Source organism: Hibiscus syriacus, unplaced genomic scaffold (genome assembly GCF_006381635.1).
Source record: "Hibiscus syriacus cultivar Baekdansim isolate YM2019G1 unplaced genomic scaffold, ASM638163v2 tig00000991_pilon, whole genome shotgun sequence".
Lineage (NCBI taxonomy): Eukaryota > Viridiplantae > Streptophyta > Magnoliopsida > Malvales > Malvaceae > Hibiscus > Hibiscus syriacus.
In genome coordinates this window covers 813,082-829,995 of record NW_024061840.1, presented here as the reverse complement: position 1 = coordinate 829,995, position 16,914 = coordinate 813,082, and the positions used below count along the sequence as shown (strand labels likewise).

At 37.6% G+C, this 16,914-nt stretch overlaps 1 protein-coding gene and 1 non-coding gene across 2 annotated transcripts; both read right to left on the bottom strand.

The window, feature by feature from the left end:
* Positions 1-376: 376 nt before the first annotated feature.
* On the bottom strand, positions 377-7,733 carry LOC120119357 (DNA-directed RNA polymerase II subunit RPB2-like). The gene is made up of 24 exons (XM_039139168.1): positions 7,407-7,733; positions 6,985-7,206; positions 6,609-6,899; positions 6,293-6,490; positions 5,232-5,296; positions 5,049-5,135; positions 4,856-4,976; positions 4,722-4,766; positions 4,493-4,630; positions 4,272-4,344; positions 4,072-4,148; positions 3,858-3,965; positions 3,650-3,766; positions 3,204-3,359; positions 3,015-3,119; positions 2,774-2,899; positions 2,612-2,689; positions 2,434-2,529; positions 2,224-2,339; positions 2,057-2,126; positions 1,758-1,811; positions 1,505-1,648; positions 1,087-1,386; positions 377-956 (listed from the first exon to the last, which is right to left on the bottom strand). The coding sequence occupies exons 1-24, from the start codon at positions 7,650-7,652 to the stop codon at positions 420-422; spliced, it is 3,570 nt and encodes a 1,189-aa protein (XP_038995099.1). The 5' UTR covers positions 7,653-7,733; the 3' UTR covers positions 377-419.
* A 4,715-nt stretch (positions 7,734-12,448) lies between these two features.
* TRNAN-GUU lies at positions 12,449-12,522 on the bottom strand. The gene has a single exon. It is a non-coding gene; the product is annotated as a tRNA-Asn (tRNA).
* Between the last annotated feature and the right edge of the window lie 4,392 nt (positions 12,523-16,914).

The following is a 16,914-nucleotide window of genomic DNA, read 5'->3' as shown; positions in this document are numbered from 1 at the left end:
TTTAAAGACTCTTAATCATTTGACAACAAATTCTTATATCCTTGCATACATGATGCTCGAATCAGAGACTTTAAGGGATAACAACAAATCCTTTAGCCGTTGAGATTGCTTGGTTCGTGCATTATTTGTAAATTAATTGAATATAAATTAATTGAATTCAAACAGATAGGTCTCCATCCATATATGATAAAAAATTCCAATTCGTTAGTAGCATCACTATGTTGAACAATATTTGCAATTACCAAGAATTCCAATTCCTTGTTTATGTAAGCATTGTAAACAAATATTTGTTTTAAGTCTGAAAGCTACAGCAAGAGTATAGTTTGTATTTGTATGCAACCCTACAAAAAATAAAATGAAGCTTTGATCAGAATCTCCACTGCGTTCATAATGAAGAGAAAGGAAGCTAAACCTATAGATCACGCTCGTTTCTTCTTTTGGTCTTCTGCCTGATCCTTTGTAATCATTCTCGGAGTGATTGCCATTGCCATGAGCTCCTGGAACAGCAGTTTACAAGCATAAGGTATATAAACCTGTACAACATCAGTTTTATTCTTGCATCCTCTGCACTCGAATGAGCTCTTCTTCAGATTCGCGATCGCAATCAACCCACATCTCTCACAAACATGCACTCTGTATGCATCACTTTGGTCAAACAATCTCTCCTTGAGGAAATGGGCAGCACCATGTGCAATCATGCAATCTCTTTCCATCTCTCCGAAACGAAGTCCACCATCACGGGATCGTCCCTCTGCGGGCTGCCTCGTTAGAATCTGAACAGGACCCCGACCTCTTGAATGGATCTTATCGTCAACCATGTGCTTTAGTCTTTGGTAATATGTTGGCCCCAAGAATATCATTGCAGTAAGCCGCCTGCCCGTGTGTCCGTTATACATCGCCTCGAAACCACGCATCTGATACCCGCATTTATGAAGTGCTCTGCTGATATTATCCACCTATAACATCAAACCAAAAGGATTAAAATGTATCCGTAGTCCCTAGATGTTAAACCTAGTGCACGCAGTGTGTTCACCATTGCTAGTTCCAAAGCAGGTATAAGCGTTTAACATGCGAGCTGCTACTTACAGTGACATCAGTAAAAGGAGTAGCATCCCCTTCCTTGCCCATGTGAGCTGCAACTTTTCCCATGATACACTCGATAAGCTGACCGATTGTCATTCGAGAAGGAATAGCATGAGGGTTCACAATGATATCAGGTGTGATGCCTTCCACAGTCCAGGGCATGTCTTCCTGGGTGTAAGTTGTGCCAACCGTTCCCTTTTGACCATGCCGACTGCTAAACTTGTCTCCAATCTGGGGAATCCGAACAGAACGTACTCTTACTTTCACAAATCGCAACCCATCAGCATTAGTTGTCAATAGAACCTACACACAAATAGAAATGGTCAGTACAATGACAAAATCATCAAAACACAAACACCAAACACGAATGGAATAATCTCCACTTAAAACTATTAGTAACAACAATTTGAAAAGTACTTACTTGGTCCACGATGCCAGTTTCACTGTGACGTAAGCTTATGCTATGATCACGTTTTGTACAGCGTGATGCTGTACCCTGAGCTTCCTCCTGTGAAATAGGTGTGGTCTTTCCAATGATTACATCCTCACCTGAAACTCTTGTTCCCTAACCGACAACAATAATTTATTTTCAGGGAAGTATGATTAAGTTGAACTAATTTGTATGACAATGAGAAGAACGTAGAAGCAGGCAGCATGCTAAACTTTGCACTTACAGGAGGTGCAAGACCATCATCATCTAATTTATCGTAAGAGCCATGCCTCATTCCCTGCAAAAGGCAAATTGTGTCATAGGCCGGCACTCAAATAAGCGACAAACAGCAAATTGATATCTATTTCTCCATGCCAATACCCTCTTCCAAGGTTTTACTCAATCCTCGATTTAATATTACATTGTTTCCCATCTTTAACCATTTTCTTATTTTAAATTAAATTACTAAATTTGGTTTTGTATTACAGAAACACTTGTAGGGGCAAAAATCAGCAAACAAGTGAAGCCATGCTCAGTTCTCACCATAGTAGTAGACCTATCTGGTCGGCCAAAATCCTCTTTGACAAGGGTCCCCATTTTTTTCTCCTCGTCCCTGCAAAGTGCAAAGAAAGGAAATTTACAGTGAACAATAATGTCAAAAGGCTTGTATCTAAAAAAAGTAGTTAAAGAAGTTATCAACAGAGTCTTACCGGTAAGAACGGAAGAAAAGTGATCGGAAGAATCCACGGTCTATTGATGATTGATTCATAATAACAGAATCTTCTTGGTTATATCCAGAATAGCAGGCAATGGCCACAATAGCATTCTAAGAAAGAAAATAAGAGGCAAAGAAACAATTGTAAGGATATAGCAAAAACTAAAGTAACTACGAAAACAGATCATAGAAATTTCAAATTTACAATGCCAGCAGGAAGCTGCCGAAAATGGAGATGTTCCATAGCTCGTGTGGTAACAAGTGGCTTTTGGGGATAGTAGAGCACGTAGGCCAATGTATCCTGTGTAACAAAAGGACGGATAAATGATGATATTTTCCGGGTGGGACATAGTTATAATCATGTAAATAAGAAGCATACGTACCATTCGGAATTGGTAATTGGTGACATACATACCCATTGCTTGCTTACCCATGGCAGATTGATAGGTGTTACGTGGTGACTGATACAATGAATAATACGAGTAAAATGCAACGACATTTAAACAAATTCAATCAGTTGATGTTCATCACAAGCGTAAGAATACCTGATTATGATCTGGAAATGGTATAATTGAAGCACAAACGCCCAAAATCAATGAGGGGTGGATCTCACAATGGGTATACGTTTCTGAATAAGCCTCTTCTGGATTCACTCTTGCTTGGATAAGATCCTGGAACAAAGTTTAAAGCAATTAAATTTCTGATATTGCCTTGTACACTTCCAAGAAACTGAGGTGCATTTACAATTTATTCTAGATTTTGACCAATACGATTCTGGTTTCTCACATTGATTGTCATGGAAATCATTGTTGTCTCTTCTTCTTCTGTATCAATATATTCAATAAATCCCTTTGCTACAAGTTCATGCCAGCCACTGTCCTCTGGGTTTTCCTGAAAGGAGAAAAACAAAATATATAAGGAAGGAGATAAAGCTAGCTAAGTCCAAGAAGATATAGGAGGTTACAAATGGCTCACCCTTTGATGCAGTGCAAGAATGTCTCTCTTTTTAATTAGAAGCCTTTGCTTCTCCACAATGAACAATGGACGACTGCAACGACCATAGTCAGTATATATTCTAAGTTCTTTTAAACGAATATCTCGAACAACACCAACTTCAGTGTTGACATCAACCTGCACATGTAAAGATCTGTCAGCAACTAAACACATAATAAGCATTCTGTTCAATTATAATGTATCATATCAAACAGTAAATGCTTCTCAATCATGCTGGAAGCGTGGAACTCCATGTTGCAACATCCAATGCTGCATAAAACTAATAACAAACTCTACATCATGATTAACCTAATAACACAAAGTTTCTCCAGATGAAATTCCACTTAAGCAGAAAGATTATTGCAACAGTTTTCACTTAAGTTCTATGTTCTATGTGAAAGATATCAAGTACACAAAGAATACAATACCCGTCTTCTCAACCGTCTCAATGTTGTAACAAGCATATCAGGATTCCGATGCACACCAACCCAACAACCATTGAGAAAAATTTTTGTAGCTTGAGGAATAACCGCAGGTGAAATTTCCTGAAAATTGAATGAAAATGACAAACTAGGTAAAAAATAATGAGGAGAAAATATAAGATAAATTTATTAGAAAAATATGATGAGTATGCACCTCAAAATTTTCTGTACCCCATTCTTCCAAAAATTCTTCAATAGGTTTTGCATCTGATCCAACTGTTATGTATACCATCAAGGAAAGATTCTTTACAAGCCCACAGGCCTAGTGCAACCACAACCACAACCACAATTATGATTGAAACATGGTGAGAAGGGACTGTTATTCAGCAGATAAATCTGGAGGTTTACTAAAAATGCAAGACAGTCACCTGTCCTTCTGGTGTTTCAGCTGGACACATCATTCCCCACTGAGAATTATGCAACTGACGCGGCTTAGCCAATTTCCCTGGTAAACAAAACCTTAATTAGCTAAGAACCACAAGAGAAAATTTGTAAAATGAGGCCAATCAATGCATGTTGAAGTAGACAGGACAAAAGAATACTAATATACAGCAGCAATAGTCATTACCTTCACGTCCTATAGGAGAATTGAGCCTTCGCAAGTGTGACAAAGTTGAGGCATATGTCAAACGATTCAACACCTAGAAAGAGCACATGTGAACATCATGAGGACTTCCAACTAGGGAAGGCTATGTGGTCAAGGTACAGGTACTTTATGCTATGGCAAAAATCAAGGGATGGGGAAAATTCAGTATAAACTCACACTAAAACTCTATAATCAACCCTAACCTGAGACACTCCAGCTCTTGTACCAGCTGCATTTGCTTGCCCCCAATTTCCGGTAGCAAGTGAGTATTTAAGACCACTGGTAATAGTTTTTGCTTTGATAGCAAATTGCAGGTTCACATCCTTTCCATTATCCACACACTACGATCCAGCAATAAAATCCTTGAGAACAAACCCAGTAAAAAAAACAGATTGTAGTGAGAACTAGAAAACAATGATTATTGGAAAGAACCTTCTGCACATAAGATCTCACGTCCCTAGTTAACTTCCGAAAGAGCTGCAACAGTATAAATTACAACCAAAACCAAAGATCAGAGAGCCATTCAAAATGATAATGATCATTGTAACTATCATACTAAAACAGACCATCCTAAAGAGGCCTCCAAGTAAAGGACCAGCAAGGTCCAGCCTCTTGTTGCCATAATGATCTCTATCATCTTCTGCCCTTCGGCCAAGTGCACAAATAAGCAGTCGGTGAATGATATACCTGGAAAAAGAGCAATAATTTAGAATGAACCAGAATACAATAACACACTCCAACAATTTCCAATATACCTACCCAAAATAATAAGCTTTCTTCGTCTCACAATACTCTTCATCACCAATGTGAGGAAGCATTTCCTTCTGAAGGATCTCTCTAGCATACCTGTAAGGAAGATGCTCAGAAGCTTCTCACTTAGCATTACAAACATTCACGTTAAACATTTCATCACTCATGGAAATTTGCTAGCAAAGCACATACTTAATCCTCTTTTCTTTAGTAACACCAACAGTTGCTCCTCTTTTACCAATATAATCTAGTGCAACCTGAGGTAGAGGAATAGCTCCATTAGCAAGGTTTGATTAGGTAAGCCAAATGGAAAAATAAGCAGAACAAATTATTAACATCTCAATAGGATCATTCATGACCTACTTTTAACCATCTCATAACCATACACTTAACACTTCAGGTGACCAAAAAGGTAGGCTTGTAAACAAACTAACGTTCAGCGAACCGTTCGTGAACCGATCGGTGGGAAGTTCGTTTATTTATTAAACGAACGAAACATGAACAAAATTTTGTGTTTGTTTAATTAAATGAACGAACAAGAAAAGATGACTCGTTCGTTCATTTACGTCCGTGAAGGTTCGGTAATTCGTTTGTTTATGTTCGTTCATTTATGTTCGTTTGTTTATGTTCGTTTATGTGTGTTCATTTATATTTAGCCCAATCTCTCTAGACTCATTTAAAATATTAAAGCCCAATAAATTTTAATATGATACCCATAAAATTTTTAAAATTCAATTAATTTTAAATACAAATAAAAAAAGCTCAAAATAATTAAATAAAATGTAATCCTAAAAATGTTAGGAAAGAAAAAAATTATTTTCATTTATGTTCGGTTACGTTCGTTTATGTTCATTTATTGTGTTCGTTTATAACCGTTCGTTTATGTTCATTCATTTGTGTTCGTTTATCATTTAAATGAACGAACATGAACGGAAGCGAACAAGCTACATTCCTTAACGAACGAACAAGAATTTTTTTGTTCGTTTATGTTCATTTTCGTTCATTTGTTCGGTTAAAGTTAAACGAACGAACATGAACATACCCCGTTCGTGTTCGCTCGGTTCGTTTACAGGACTACAAAAAGGTGCAACTTCAATAAACATAAATAAAGGCAGTGCTAGACAGGAAAAAAAACAATGTGCAAAACATCCTCAGACGGGAGCAATTATTATAACACTCACTGTAATCAACTTTTCAACCTGAGAAGCACCCCAAGTCAGAAATTCGAAAAGAAAAAGGAAGAAGAATAGAACCTGCTGGTTTTGAATCACAAATGCTTCTTCTAAGGAAGGCCGAAGCAGCTCCATCATCTGGGTATCAGAGAAGTCATAGCATATATGCTCTAGTATATCCTTATCAGCAACAAATCCCAGAGCCCGAAACACAATTATGATAGGAATTTCAGTCCGAATATAAGGAAGAGTAGCACGAATGTACTGCCCTGAAGAGCCCTAGAGTTTATGCATGGAAACCAACAAAAATGTAAAATCATTTGCATTTGTAACTAACTACTGCCTGAGTGATTGGATGGTAGAAAAAAATCCAAATTTCAGAAGTGACAATCTTTACCCCTTTGGCACTGGTCCTCGCAAGCATCCGCACAAACATAGTACTTGGTGGCCTGTTTTGGGACTTTGACATTGACCGAACTTCTGCCACATATGCATATTTGTTTGGTTGCCTCTTTTTGAAGACATATACATGGTTTGTGCTCATCTTCTCTTGGGCAATTAGAACTTTTTCACTCCCATTGATGATAAAATACCCACCTTGATCATATGGACACTCCCCAAGCTCAGTCAGATCCTTCTCTGAATTTTGATATAGTGTGCAATAACTAGAACGAAGCATTATGGGAACCTGGTAACATGCAAAACAGGAAAAAGAGAATCAATCTTGAAAGTTAAATTTGTCCATTTCCAACTAGAAAGTTCGCAAACCAAACCTTCCCAATGAACACTTTGGAAAAATCTTGAGTCTCAGTGACTTCTTCACCATCATGCCCCTTCTTTCTAACTACTTTAGCAACATCGACATACAATGGAGAGGAGTAAGTGAGATTCCTCAATCTTGCAGCTTTTGGAAATAATGTAGCAGTTTCACCATCAGACTCGGTCATCATAGGTTTACTTAGGTAGATCTGACCAAATTTGATCTCATAGATAGTCTGCAGATAAGCACTGGTATTAAGAAATCCAAACAAAGTAAACAACCAACGTAAGGAACAAAAACTTTAAACCTTTTGAGTCCGATCAGACCATTCCCCTATATATTTTCATCCAAACAACCAATTAACATACAATGCAATTAACAACCAACTCGAATTTTTTACGCTCCTCTAAATAATAATAATAAAAAAGACAGAACCTCCACGAAGTCGGACTGGTGACCAGGATTGTGCTGTGACTCGGGCCTGATCTCGATAGCGGCCGATTCAGATACAATCTCTTGCATCGTGTTTTGGATAAACTCATCAAAAGAGTCGAGCTGTTGACGCACCAAACCTTTTTCTTCGAAATAAGCGGATATAACCGCCCACGCGTCTTCCAGCGTGATCTCCTCGTCTTCTTCGTCCTCCATTAGTTGAGGATCGTACTCGCTGTCGTCCTCCATTGCTAGGGATTGTTTAAGGTTGCGTTTTGCACAGGAATTTCCTGGCTTTTGTTCAAAGGATAACCGTACGAGAGACCTGATATAGGGAGAGATTTATAGAAGAGGGGGGAGGAGATTACAAATGACTAACCCTTTCTTCAATATATATAGATATATATATATATAGGTATGTAAGTGACCCGGATGGACTGGATCGGACCCTATACCAATGTCCGGGAAATCTTTATATAAATCGACTTGAGGTAGTACCGTAGTAGGATAGTTTTAAGGCTTAAATTATTTTTTCCCAAATATATATTCATTTCAAATTACTTCGTATAGCATTTTTTATCACATAATTATACATCTTTAAAAGCACATTCTAAAAGATACGTCTTCTATTTACGTGACCACGACAAGTATATATTAAATCTGAATACAAGAAAAAATCATACATTATATTGAAATATAATACAAGAAAATGGAAAATTATTTTTCATACCCACACTTCACATAAACTTACAATTGTTCACATATATATACAAACATCCAATCTAACCACCTAACTAACTCAAAATTGTTTCTAACTAACTCAAAACTGTTTCTAACTAATTAGTAAGAAAACTAATTACAAACTCACCACTCCAACTCAAGTTGGATGTTGAAAAACATTTTCAACTCCTAACTTGGATAGCATATAACTATGTTGCTGACTTCCCAAAGCCTTTGTCATGATGTCTGCAAGTTGTTCATGTGTTGAAACATGTTATGTTTGAATCATCCCTTCCTGTATTTTTTCTCTCACAAAATGACAGTCGATTTCAATATGCTTTGTCATTTCATGATACACAGGATTAACAGCTATTTGAAGTGTAGCTCTGTTGTCAGAGTAAAGTTTTACGGGTTTCAGACCTTTTATGCTAAGCTCTGCAAGTAAGCCTTGTAACCATACCAGCTTAGAGGTGACTACTGCCATAGCTCTATACTCTGCTTCTGCTAAAGATCTTGCTACAACATTTTGTTTCTTTGATTTCCATGAAACCAGTGAGTCATCAATCTTAATGCAAAACCCTATCACATATTTTCTTATCATTGGGCATGATCCCCAATTTGAATCACAGTACGCTGAAATTTGACATCATGAAGAGGATTTTAACAAGACTCTCTGTCCTAGTTCTTTCTTAACATAATTAACTACTAGGCTACCTCCATATGAGATATCTTAGGTTGTCGCATGAATTAACTGAGAAATTCATTGCATATGTAATATCAGGCCTTGTATACGTCAAATAAATCAACCTCCCAATAAGTCTTTGATAAACTGACCTTTCAACTAGATTATATTCATCTTTATTATCTTGCTGCATAACTTTATCATAATCCAAAGTAATCAACTTCAGATTCTGTTATAATGGAGTAGCAGCAGACTTGGCTTCCTCCAAACTAGTATCTTTGATTAACTGAAGTGCATACTTCCTTTGATTCAAAAGTATACATTCCTTTGACCTCAATACCTCAATTCCCAAGAAATACTTTAGCTCACCCAAATCCTTCATATTAAAATGGCTATTCAACATTTGCTTTAATTCAGTAATCAATTCATTACTATCACCTGTGATTACCAAATCATAAACATAGACTAATAACAAGGCCATTTTACCTTGTCGCCTCTTGATGAACAAAGAATAATCATATTTGCTCTGAACATAGCCAGTTGAAACCAATACTTCTGTTAGTTTCAGATTCCACTGCCTGGAGGCTTGCTTAAGACCATACAATGATTTTTGCAGTCTACATACAATACTTTCCCCCTGACTGCAAAAACCCTCAGGTAGCTGCATGTAGACTTACTCAGAAAGATCTCCTTGCAAAAAGGCATTAAAGACATCCATTTGCAACAATGGCCAATTGAAGATAGAAGCAAGGGCTAAAATGGTTTGAATGGTAACCATTTTAACCACAGGAGAAAATGCATCAACAAAATCAATTCACTCCTATTGATTATAACCTTTAGCAACCAAGCGAGCTATATCTCTCAACCTCACCTGATGCTTTGTACTTAACTCTATAAACCCATTTACATCCAATATGAACTTTTTCATGGCGGTAATGGAACAAGGGACCAAGTTCTATTAGATTCCAATGCATGATTTTTCTCTTTCATTGCTTGAACCCAAAGTGAATTTTGAACAACCTCAGAATAAGATTAAGGCTCATAAATTTGAGAAGTGGAATATAAGAACACTTGAGTATGAATGGGTAAGTGAGAATAAGAAAGAGAATTAAAATTTGAAGAAGAAGATTGACAAGAACATACAAAATTATTTAACCAAGAAGGAGGCTTAAATACTCTAGAGGACTTCCTAGAAGGGGCAGGTGCACTTATTGAAGCAGAAGACTGAACTCAAACTTGAGAAGTATGTTCAGCATCAGCAGTAACCAACTCAGTAGGGTCATTATGAAGGGAACCAGAATTTTGAGGACTTGGAGTGTTTAAAACCAAGAAATCATAATCATAAACAAAAGTAGTATATGGGAAAAAACATAATCAGAATTATAAAGGGAATAAGATTGATGGAAAGGAAACTGATTTTCATGAAACTTAACATCAGAACAAACAAAAGGTTTACATGCCGAATGTTGTAATGCATAAACAAAAAAAAACTGAATTTAAGGGGAACCTGAGCATGTAAAGACCTCTAAACTCTTTACCAATCACCCTTATCATGCCATTGTAAAGATCTTACAATATGCAAAGATCAGGATAGAACAAGACAACACATTTTGACTCATGAGCTAATTTTGAAACAGAAATAAGATTGTGAGTAAAATGAGGCACATGAAGCACATTAGACAATTAAATACCACTTGGAAACTTAACAGAACCTATGTGTGTGACAGCAAAAGATTTGTCATTAGGCAGCTGAACATATTTAGGTGTGGATGTATAGGGCACAGGATCAATCATGCATTTAAGGTCTGACATAATATGGTCAATTGCTCCAGAATCCAGAATCTATTCAATTCTATCATGAGCAAGAGAACAGAAAGTACCTGCCAAATTCATAGAGGAATCTAGACTAGAATTTTGAGTTGAAGCCTGATTCAGGAGCCCCAAAAGCTGCTGATATTGTTCAGATATGAAGACTGGTGGAGCTGGAGAAACTACCTCATGATCAGAATGAGCTACCATGGCAGCTTGGGAGCCCTTTTTCTTGTTGAACTTGAAGTCAGGTGGAAAACCAATAAGGCGATAACAATTTCCCTTCTTATGGCCCTTCACCTTACAGTGATCACAGGTTCCAGTGAACCTTCAATGATTACCAGAGGTATTAGAGTACAACTGTAGATTCCATGAGAGGGATAACATCAGACAACTGAAGGCAATGGGATTCTTCCTGACTTATAATGAAGTAGACATTGTTGACTGAAGGTAAGGGTTGCATCAACAATAATTGACTTCGAATAGCAGTATACGAATCATTCAATCCCATTAAGAACTGGAACGAAACATACCTAGAATTGGACTGAGCATTTTCACAGGTACAATTTGAATGAGGCACCAATGCATCATACTCGTCCCACATAAGTTTCAACCATGAGAAATATGCCAAAATGGAAAGCTCACCTTGAACCATCGTCGCAATCTTACGATGAAGGAGAAACACTCGGGAACCGTCGATCTTATCGAAGCGTTCCTTGATATATGCCCAAACTAACGCTGCGCTTAAGGCAGAGACGATTCCAGCAGACAATTCCTTGCTCACCAAATTAATGATCCATTAAAGCACAAGGGCGTTGCATCTATCCCATTGACCTTAAAAAGGGGGTTGAAAATCATCGTGGTAATAAACTCCATCGATGAACCCTAATTTATTCTTTACAAGAAACATGATTCGCATCAATCGACTCCAGATAGTGTAGTTATCTAGCCCAGACAGTTGATGTGAAATCAAAATTGTGCCCGGAGTATCAGAAGGATGGAGATACAACGGGTGATTGAAATCAACGAAGCGTGGATTCCGTCATCAGAACCGTCGTTGGTGGCATCGTAATAGATTCATTGATGGTGCAAACCGAGCTACTTCAGGAATATGGAATGAAAGGAAAAGAGAACAAGCCCAAGAAGGAAAAGGCTCAATAGTATCAGATTAGCCTGATACCATGTTGAAATGTAATACAAGAAAATGGAAAATTATTTTTCATATCCACACTTCACATAAACTTACAATATGTTCACATATATATACAAACATCCAATCTAACCACTTAACTAACTCAAAATTGTTTCTAACTAATTAGTAACAGAAAAATAATTACAAACTCAACACATTAAATAAAAAATATTATATGAATTTTATTTAAAAAGGTATACAAATTTTATTTTACAATTTTGTTACTGCAAGTCATAAGAAAAACACTATTAGGGCTCTATATGGTGAAAATGGTGGCATACTGGATACCTTAAAAGGTATGTCTACTGAGCTTCAAAATTTCTTCAGTAAGCTTATTAACAGTTGTAACACCCCAAATTCCAGGCTAATAGTTTTGATTTTACCTGAGAGGTAAGTGGACCCCGTAGATTTTATGATTTAAGTTGTCGGATTTAATTGGGTTTGATTTGGGCCAAATTAGCCACAATAAGGGTATTTTTAAATATGAGACAAAATACCAAGGACTAGAAGTGTAATTAAAAAAACTAGCTGACCATATTCCCATATGTAATGGGGTAAGAGAGAGGTAGGATAGTAGGCTGCCCCCAACTCCAGGTTGAGAGCAGCTTCCGTGGGAGACCTCCGGCAGTCAGAATTATGAATTGCCCATCGTGGGACTCGATCCCACGACCACAAGGTTAACAACCTCGCGCTCTTACCAACTGAGCTGGACGGGCAATTCTAGAAGTGCAATTAGACCATTGAAAATTTTAGAATCTGATTTTGGGGTTTTATATCAAGCTTGGACGTGAGTTTTGTCATATTTTCTCTTAGTGAGATAATGGATGTCATTCCTGAAGCACATATTGCTTAGGCAGCCAGTCATAATACGTTAATGCCATCAAAGACCCAATAGAGAGACTGATGAGGTATAATACAATTGACGTCTACGGTTCCAACAATGATAATCTGATTTCGACAGATCAGTGGTTGAGAAAGACTATAAGGACTTTGAGGTAGTTTTGTCTTACCCTAGAGGGTAATTAAAGTACATCACCGCTTTACTCAAAGGTGGTGCTATCGATTGATGGGAGACTGAAGAGATGACTCTACAGCCTGATGTGCCTACATAAGATTGGTTCTTAGATAAGTTTAGTGGCAAGTATATTAGTGAGGTGCACATAGATAGTTTGAAGATGCAGTTCTCTCAGTTGGTTAAGGGGAATCACAAAGTGTTCGAGTATGAGAGAGATTTTCCCCGGTTGAGCCATTACGCTCCAGAGTTAATTGAGACTGGGCCCTTGAGGTGTAAGAGGTTCCTGGAGGCACTTCACCTTGATATCCATGCGCAACTGGCGGCAGACCCACCTAGAGTGTTTTCTGAGTTAACATGGCAGGCTAAGGCCATGGAAAGGGTGCAAGCTATGAGAAAGAGTTCGTTGGGTGAATCAGGTAGCCCTAGTATGAGGACTCCTGTGCTAGTAGGCCGATCACAGTCAGCGGTCGAGAGGATTAGAGGTCTACGTGAGCAGAAGAGAATGATGTCAACTTTGTCACTCCAGTTGAGTCAGAGGTCAGACGAAGGGTCTTGTAGGAGACCCCCAGATTCCCCGTCTGTAGCAAGCTCGAGAGGCTCTGGTAGGGTTTTAAGGTGCCCATATTGCGAGCATTGTGGCAAAAATCATCGATGAATGTGCTTCAAGCTTTCTAGGAAAAGCTATAGATGTAAATCCTTAGCACATATGGTGAATGTTTGTCTAAGTTCGATTGGCGCTGGTTCTATGCTCGGACAGGAGATTAGAGGAATTGTTCAATCTATTTCTGGTTTGAACACGTTCGACTATGCTTGTTGATAGAAGAGGAGTAGGTCAGGAGTCGATGATGCAGATGAGATGCCAGGTATTTTTCCAGATGTCTCAGCTTTTCATATTGCTTCAGTAAGCATGAGTGCATGCATTCTTTTGTGGTGTTAAGTGAACTAAATAGGAAAAGTCTTCGTGTAGAGGATCTTAGAGTGATAACTCAAGTGTCGAGTATATCGACTTTAGCAGATTAAACAAAGTCACCTTAGATTTTCTTCGAGGGTTTGTGCAATCGACCCGCAGAAAGTTTTGTCAAGTTCAACGTTGGAGATGAAGATCCCCAAGAGAGTTAAAAATACCAAGTCACCTAGTCAGATTATCGATCAACTTTTTGTGAAAAATGTCAGGATGTACCTCATTTAGTGCCACGACACTTCAACTGCTAACTGGGCGCAAATGCCTCAAGTACTCTCGAAGAGTAAGTTAGCAAGGTATATGTTCTGATACAACAATTCCAAAATTCCATCCTATGTACGAAGAGCACTAAAGGTCAGGTAGTGAGTTGCGAGTCTCGAAGTGCAGAGACTCCTCTGATTTTGTCAGTATATATATTCGTGCGCGATCACTCAGTGAATCAGCTAAGTGAGCCAAGCCTCGTTATGTTGTGTCTTCGTCTTGGGTTATAGGCATGAGTTATATACAACACATAGCAGTATGTAACATTGCGTAGTATCATATATTTTGGGGTGTGGCAGATGTAAAGGGATCAAGTTCGTTAAATGTCGTATGACTAGCGTCAGCTGACATCGTTTAGCTCAACGATGATAAACTTAGCAATTACAAGATGTATAGTCTCATAAACCCTATGTTAGAGTTTGACTTTGTAAGATCTCCGCTTTGTGATATGTACTCTCCCGGAGAGTCAAATGTCATTAGTTTCGCTCAGTAAATGGTCGATTTATAGTTGTGAGCCTCTTAGATGCTCGATTAGATGAGCAAAGCTTACATAAGTTGTAAGGTGTATAAGAAAAGTCAAGTTCTGTGGATATGTATTGAATCTGAGTTACGCAGTAGAAGCATAGAAATTGACGTTGATTGAGAATTATCGTCACCTCTTCTATAATCGGTATCGAGACAGTGTTGACAAGTACTATAAGATCTCAGGGTGTGATTGATGAGTTATGTATTTTTAACAAGTAAAAGAGGTTATCAGGTTATACAGTGAGTTAATTCGATTCAGTAAGGTTAACCAGAAAAAGGATTTGGCGATAATAGTGAATCTTAGAGCAGCGACATCATTGTGAAACGTTTAGAGCGTTCAGTGTCGAATAGCCCGAATATGATTTCTTTAGCTTTGTGCATTTTAAAGGTTTTCATTAAATTCCTACTTTAATAGAGCCCTTAGAAAATTTTAAATCAATTTTGCGAGTTTGAGCTTCATGTCAGTTTGTGAGAACCTCTTTTTTTAGAATCAATTTTGATAAGGTTTAAGCGCTGCGAGGCTCCTCGGTGTTTGACCTAAGGTTGTGTCGTTGTTTGAACCGAGTAAAGGAGGGGAGAGTTGTAACACCCCAAATTCCAAGATAGTAGTTTTGGGTTTACCTAAGAGGTAAGTGAACCCCGTAGATTTCATGATTTAAGATTTCAGGTTTAATTGGGTTGAATTTGGGCCAAATTGGCAACAATAAGGGGATTTTTAAATATGAGACAATACACCAAGGACTAGAAGTGTAATTAGACCATTGAGGATTTTGGAAATTGATTTTGGGGTTTTATATCAAGTTTTAAAGTGGGTTTTGTCCTATTTACTCTTTATTTTCTTCATTTCTCTTCTTATTCTCTTCCCCGAGTCTTCATAGTATCAATTAGTGTAAGAACTCATTTTCTTCTCTTTTATAAGTTGCAAATTCGTCCCTCTTGCTTCGCGTAACATCATTATGATATGAAAATCTTTGAATCTTGTTGGTTAGAGGAAAAAATGGTGAAAATCAAAAAGAAAATGTTTGCTGGAAGAATAAGCTTCATTTTAGGTTTCTAAAATTAAAGTAGTGTATTTCGAATCCTTTGGAGTATTAAGCTTTCATAAATTCTAAGTATTTGCTAATATTTATGTAGTTGAGCATTTAGGGTTTTATTTTTTATTCATGCCATAAATCACGAATTTGATGTTTTGTATGTGTTTTAAGATACCTTAAGACCCTAAATAACTACCCATAACATTGTTACTTGATTTAGAATCAAATTATGGCCTTTATGATGAATTTTGATGGTTTCTCGAGTCTAAAATACTCATTTCTAGGTTTGAGTATCGATACGGGTTAAATTGAGGCAAAAATTAAGGATTTTGTGCTTGAGTGATGATACTACCAAGTGGAGTATCGATACTGCCCCTGCAGTATCGATACTCAGGGTGACAGTATCAATATTGGGGCCCTAATTTTGCAACAGAATGCATTTTTGGTACCGATACTCATAGGGGTATTGATACTTAACACTAGGATATCAATACTACAAGTAGAGTATCGATATTACTCACTTTGAAAGGTTAGATTTGACCCGATTAAGGTCCCGTAAGAGCTAAGGATGATCTGTAATAGTAAGACTTAGTCTGTAAGAGAAATAAACGACCATATATACCTAGAAACACTCGTAAGAGCATATTACATCAAGAGTAACCATATTAAGCGTAATACGCCAAAGTATCCTTTAATGAGGACGAATATGAATAGTAAAGACCGAGGATCGTTAAGGAGACATCCGATAAACGGTACGATGGTTATGTCAGATTCAGTGGTCGTAAAACGTATGATTTCAAGAATGTCAGTGAACCCAGGAAAAGTAAGCCATCTTTTTTAGTTCAAGAAGCTCTGAAGAGAATTATGATGAGATCGAATAGTGTACTGCTACTAAAAAAATAAAACCAAGCCAGATAGCGGGTTATCTGATTTCTCAGATAATAAGCAAGCCTTCGCCAAGCGTTCTAGATGAAAAAATGAGTGAGATAACAACTAGTGTGATTTTGACTTCACTTTACTAAATCCAACTATTTTAAAGTATACCCAGGTTACCTTAGTTGCCCTAGTGGGACATTACTAGTGCGCGAGGTACTTCAGGGGCTAACTAGGGTGTGAAACCTGAACACTCGCTAGGAGTGGGTTAGCATTGCCAGTTTTATGTAGCCTATGAGCCTTAGATCTTCATGGTTAGTTATGTCAGTCAGTTGAGTAAGCTTCCGATGCACGTAAATTTTGGTTCCTACCCTTGGGCTTTTTTTTATTGTAAGGTAGGTTGGGGTGTTGTTCCGAGATGTACATAAATTCCTTCAAT

Excerpts from the sequence above, each read along its gene's own strand:
- LOC120119357 (XM_039139168.1), bottom strand. The coding sequence starts at position 7,652 with ATGGAGGACGACAGCGAGTACGATCCTCAACTAATGGAGGACGAAGAA. Across the intron at positions 5,297-6,292 it reads TTGTGATTCAAAACCAGCAG|GTTGCACTAGATTATATTGG; the intron begins GTTCTATTCTTC and ends CCTCTACCTCAG. Across the intron at positions 4,345-4,492 it reads CAAGAGCTGGAGTGTCTCAG|GTGTTGAATCGTTTGACATA; the intron begins GTTAGGGTTGAT and ends TGCTCTTTCTAG.